The 6,044-nt window shown below is 42.9% G+C and overlaps 1 protein-coding gene across 2 annotated transcripts; it reads right to left on the bottom strand.

Annotated features, from left to right (window-relative positions):
• Positions 1–812: 812 nt before the first annotated feature.
• LOC5518724 (calmodulin-A) lies at positions 813–5,203 on the bottom strand. Of its 2 annotated transcripts, none has more exons than XM_001638554.3 (5): positions 4,973–5,203; positions 3,219–3,249; positions 2,196–2,339; positions 1,406–1,642; positions 813–1,054 (listed from the first exon to the last, which is right to left on the bottom strand). In XM_001638554.3, the coding sequence occupies exons 1-5, from the start codon at positions 4,973–4,975 to the stop codon at positions 1,023–1,025; spliced, it is 447 nt and encodes a 148-aa protein (XP_001638604.2). In that variant the 5' UTR covers positions 4,976–5,203; the 3' UTR covers positions 813–1,022. The 2 variants fall into 2 exon arrangements, with proteins under 2 accessions (XP_001638604.2, XP_048581781.1); XM_048725824.1 differs by lacking the exon at positions 4,973–5,203 and adding an exon at positions 3,462–3,545.
• Positions 5,204–6,044: the final 841 nt, after the last annotated feature.

Below are 6,044 nucleotides of genomic sequence, written 5' to 3'. Positions count from 1 at the left end.
GGGTTCCGCATTCTAGATCACAGTAGACAGTCACGTACGAATTGCGGATCATTCCAAAGGGGGGGGGGGGGGAGGGGGATTCTCCCAACTCTCCCAAAACAAAGCGTTTAACCTTATCGACTGTATATATTTGTATATTCAGGGCCGTAGCAAGCCTTTGATTTTGGGGGAGGGGGGCACAATACAAAGACAAAATATCGGGGGGCACAGCCACGCCCCTACTGGTCATTTCCTTATATATTTTTTAAATATTGGGAGAGGCGTGCCCCCAGTGCCCCACCCCTGCTACGGCCCTTGTATTTGTTGGCTCGAGTTCCTTTCCGCGGCTTTGATGACCTTGAAACAAAGGACTTCCGAAAAGCAATTTCGCGAAGGACGACATATCCCATGCATCATATTTGGAAGCGAGGCTCTCGTAAATAAGAGAGTTGACCAAGGATAGAAAACCACAAACTTAGGCCTTTTTGTCAACAAGTTTTTAAAAGAGAGAAACATTTAAACACCCCCCTCCCTCCAAAATATCCGAGGTAAAAAATAACGCTTTTCTGTAACTGATTATTTAACTTGACTTAGTACTCGAGACAGAATATAGGACCAAAATATAAAAAAATTACAATCTTTTAGGTTTTTTTCGATTAACGGTTGGCATGGTAACGAGGTTTTTTGGTTTCAAGCTGCTACAGAAGTGTTCAATAACGGGGAAAAATGGAGCAATTAAAAAGGGAGAGGGGGAGGGGAGAGTTAGCCTGCTGCTACACCTGGATTTGCCTATCGCATAAGGGGCACGCGCCATTTTTCCTCAGTTTATTTCACCCGATTATGAGTGTTTTATTTTCTTCGAGCAAAATTGCACTCTACAAAACTATTCGATGTGTAAGGCTGGTTCCAGTGAGAAAGCTATGATCTCACGATTTTGCATCCACAAAATACAGAAGAATGCTTGTGAGATATTACATTTATCTACAACTTGAATTATATATGAGAAATTGTGGAGTAAATTGATAGCTTCAGTCCCTCTGCTATTACTCTCGATCTTTGAAGAACTGCACGAACTCTGGAACAAACAAAAAATGCAGCATTAGAAATAAAGGAAGTGGTACTGTTTCTTTCTTCTCAAGCCACTATTAGTAAATGGTAACTTCAATCGCCTTTGCTCTAGTCTACCTCGCTTCAAGCGCCGCCTAGCGTGACGGCTGCGAGGAAGACTACCTTTGCCCTGAACATGAGGTGATGCCGACCCTCTTGGGTGGTAAAAGGAGAGACTAGCCTGTGGCAAAACCCCTGCTTTGGCCGTTCCTTGCAACCCCAAACGCCTACCATGTACACTCTCATCATATAAATGTTAATATAATATAAAGTTATGTAGTCACACTTTTGCATAGATAAAGATTGATCTGCCACTCACCAGTGTAGCTTACTCGACCATCTTCGTCCAAGTCTGCATCAATGATCATGCGCTTGAGGTCGTCATCTGACAGGTGCTCGTCACACTCTTGCATCGTCTTTTTCAAGTCGCCGAAGGTGATGAATCCGTCGCCATCCTTATCCATGCTTTTGAAGGCCATGCGGATCTCCTGCGTCTTCCCACTCTGCACGGTGCACATCATGCTGAGGAACTCCTGAAGGTCGATGTTACCACTAGCTAAAAATGAGAAATGACAGGGGCACATATAGCACAAGGTTCACTCACATAACAGCGCAGGCGCGCCCACTGGGGGGTGCGCACCCCCCCACCCCCACTCCCTTGGCGGCCAAAAAGTGGGTCATTTCTTATTAGGGAATCTTCAAACACTATGCTTTTTCCATATGACTGCGCACCCCCCTCAGCCAATTTTTTGGAACGCGCCTTACAGCGTATTCGAATGCGGAGCAAATATGTTTAGAATTGTAGAAGAGGACGAATGGGTACCATTCGTAAATCCTCTTATTTTCCATTCTCTCGCGTCGGGAGAATTCCGACGAAAAATCCGGGATGGTTAGTTTACCTCGCTACCGTTCTAGACTCGTCACGCTAGGCAGCGTTTGAGCTCCAGTAATTAGGCTCAACTTATATCCTGCGTAAGTAACTGGGCTCAAGCGCCGCCTAGCGTGACGAGTCGAGGGAGACTACGGTACGGTTGGACAATCGGGCGCTTAGTCTAGCCGATAAAAGGACGAGGTATTATACGAATAACAGTAGCGCACGGTCAACTCACCGTCCTTATCCGCGGATGCAATCATATCTCTGATCATGTCCTCGGTTGGGTTCTGCCCCAGTGCACGCATGACTGAGCCGAGCTCGTGCGAGCAGATGGTGCCGTTCCTGTCATTGTCAAACATGTTGAACGCCTCCTTGTACTCTAAAAACCGGAGGAAAAAAATGACAGGTGATTTGATAGATCAGTCTTGATACTCAATACTCGCACAGGCTTGGGAGTCTTATCCTTCTCGGAGACTTGCCCCAAGTCGCCAAATTTGATTTTCCCCAAAGAGCTTTTTCTTCAGTAAGCGATGCAAACAAAATCGGGCGCACCGAGAGGAATCGCACAGCAAAAACAAATGTACAAAAAGCCGAACAACTTTGGGAAAGTCTAAAAGACTTGGACTTTGGGAAAGTCTAAAAGATCAAGAAACCATCTCGCTTAGCGTCTTAAAAGGGAGGGGAGAACGGGCTCGCTAAGCAGGTTATGAACCATCCGACGTGGCGAACAAAGCGGAATTTGGGTTTAACATCAATTCCTAATAAATAATCATGGAATTCTGGTAGACACGCAGTAGATGAAATCGGCAGAAATTGGATGATGATTAAATAAAAACCCTGAGGCTTAGTACATCCAAATAACTGCAGCGCAGACATATCACCGTTTTTCTTAGGTAATTGGATATTTTTAAAACTTTCAAGTTTTATCGTTAAAAAAATTCATCCCTGCTTTAAGGTTAAAATAAGCCGATGTGCCTTTTTTTTTAATCTAGGGACAGTTAACTATGCATTCAGTTGCAATGGGTACAAAACTACCAGCATGCTTGTTAGAAATATTGTGCTACACTTCCAGATTTTCCCCGTCTTACGTAAGATACATAATCTCCACAACCTTGAAGGTAAACCGCGTCCCAGCTACCAGTAAATACGTAAAACAGTTTTAGTATTGATATTTTAACCATGGTACTAAGGTTCACTTACTAACTTCCTACTTATAATCAGACAATAATAATAATAACAATTATGATAACAAGCTTACCTGCGATTTGTGCTTTGGATAGTTTTTCCACCTGTCGAAAAAGGAATCGGATTTTAGGAAAAGAATGGATTATCTCTAATAAATCTCTGATTTATAAATTTATGATTTGTTATTTACTGGTTAATAAATCTATGAATTATTATCGCCTTCTTTTACATCTTTGAGCCTCGCTTTTTCTTCATTACAAACTTTTTTTCTATTAAAATATGTGCCCATTACATATCATGAATGCAATCATAACACCTTTCGCATATTTCCTTTCTTCGAGGATTGTTTTCAGCTTAGTTCAACTTCATCGGCTTCCATGTCTCGAGATGCGAGGTTTTCCCGATAGCTAGACACTGAACGATGGTTATATGTAGCTAAGCAGTTCCATGCACGCCAAAAAATGCGAATGATTTTATATAGATCCTGTATACCAATGCCGTAACACAGTCATGAATATTAAGGTTGGGGGGGGGGGGGGGGGGGGGGGAAGAAACCAATTAAAAAGAACAGAAAAAACACTGCTTGGCTGACTGAAATATCTAGCTTTCAAAACTCTTAGCCACACTTCCCGCTACAGCCCTGTCTAAAATCGTAAACTTCTAATTAAGCACCGCGCCAAGAATAAGGAAGGGAGGGAGAAAAGGAGGTGGGGATAGGGGCCAACGGACAGTAAAAACGCTGCGATGATTTTTTAAAAAACTCTGTCAAGGCCCCTAGATCTTTGCCATTTTTACATTTTTATTTTATTTTATTTTTTTGCTAACAGTTAAAGTAGCAAAAAAAGGCAGCAGAGGCTGGTTCCTTTGTCCTTCAAATCTCCTCCGTCACGCCCCTCCCCTCCCCCCCCCCCCCCCCCACTCTTCCCTGAGCCCTCCCTTGTATTCCTAAAACCGATATATCCACTATCCTAAACTGAACATCTCTTCCTCAGACACTTGTGTTTGGGGGGTTGGGACTTTTTGTATTACACAGGAAACCATGAAAACCTTTTTTTATTCTCTTCTGTTTTCATATTTTTCATCTATAAGATTTTTGAAACAATTAAAAATTTTCCATAAGATGTTATGCTGAAATATCACCAGTTGAAATGGCGTGACGTATTTACTTGCAGCGCGGCCGATTTCTAATTTTCCGTGTTCCAGCTGCGTTAGTTTATTCGAGTTTCAGGGACTTAAATCCGACTATTATTTTTAAACTGTAAAGCGGCGTTTATTTTAGGGTGGCTTCTATTCGGGGCGGCGTCTTTGGGTATAATTATAAATTATTCAGTATAGAGCACAGTGTTCTTTGAATAATTATTATGCCAGATCAAAACACGAATAGCGCGTATCACTCTGCATGCTCGTTACATTAATGTCGGTGCGATAAAATATATACAAGTAAAATGAGCACCGGAAATTGCCAGGACTTTACCTTTCCCCGTACACAAGTTTTAGAACAAAAATATAGTTTGACGACGCTAAATTCATTAGAGCGATTCGAAGCGAACAAGCGACGCGAAGTTAGGAATATTCTAGTTTTCTAGAGAATTTAATGCATGATTCGGGTGATAAAATCGAGAAAAAGCGGCTGATGTTACCTTATATAAAAATCGTTATTTTTTATTTGTTAGTACATTCTAAAGGGACTTATAAATGGTTGAATACAATCCATGCCATAGAGTAAATGTCAAAGTCATACGAATGGAGATAGGGAGTGTAAACGTAAAACCTCCACAGAATAATAGATATATTGCTATACTGTAAGCCCAGTGAACTTATACTCACCATTTTGAAGCTGAATTAGTGTAATTTCAATTCTGCAAATTTTGTGCGCCCGTTGTCAGCCTCTGATCGGTTGCAAGCACTGGATACAGCCGAGGGAGAGTAAAAATAACCAACTTACTTATTTACGGTGCTGCACAGTAATAATCGAAATTCATTTGCATGGCATTAACTCGGCTAAGAAAGCAAATCTATTGTGTATAAATCACAGATGCGTGTCTTAACCAATCTTAATATTATTTTGTACAAATACCAGTGCTGGTATTGCCAAGAGCATTTAGATTTGAAAGAAGGGGATGTTGTTGCAATGTTTCTCTAGTGACACCATCACATTAGCTAATGATTAACGTGATTGTCACAATAAAAACATAGCGCGGCTGGTCACCATTCCCTACCTCGCCGCAGTGGGGTGAGCGAGTAGGCTTGGGGAGGGGAGGGGGGGGGGCTCATCACGGACACAGACTAATTTTTCGCAAGTTTGCAAATCATTGAGTAAATTTGTTTTTTTTTATGGCCACGAAAATGTCAAAAACACAACAGAAACCGAAGTCGAGGTACTCAGGTCCATCAGATTGGAAATCACGATTCACGCAAGAAATTCGCTATTTCACGGTTCACGAAGAATACGATTCACTAATCACGGCCTCAGTTTTTCTGTTTCCACGCATCACACGGAGCAAACCTCTTGCACCCCCCCCCCTCCTTGTACCATAGTGTAGGGCCATAGGTCCCCCCTCCTTGTACCATAGTGTAGGGCCATAGGTACCCCCCCCTCCTTGTACCATAGTGTAGGGCCATAGGTCCCCCCCTTCTTGTACCATAGTGTAGGGAATAGGTCCCCCCTCCTTGTACCATAGTGTAGGGCCATAGGTACCCCCCCCCCTCCTTGTACCATAGTGTAGGGCCATAGGTCCCCCTTCCTTGTACCATAGTGTAGGGCCATAGGTCCCCCCCCTCCTTGTACCATAGTGTAGGGCCATAGGTCCCCCCCTCCTTGTACCATAGTGTAGGGCCATAGGTACCCCCCTCCTTGTACCATAGTGTAGGGCCATAGGTCCCCCCCTCCTTGTACCAT

The sequence above is a fragment of the Nematostella vectensis genome, chromosome 3 (genome assembly GCF_932526225.1).
Source record: "Nematostella vectensis chromosome 3, jaNemVect1.1, whole genome shotgun sequence".
Taxonomy (NCBI): domain Eukaryota; kingdom Metazoa; phylum Cnidaria; class Anthozoa; order Actiniaria; family Edwardsiidae; genus Nematostella; species Nematostella vectensis.
The sequence above is the reverse complement of the archived record's forward strand: the minus strand, read 5'-3'. Positions and strand labels throughout refer to the sequence as shown.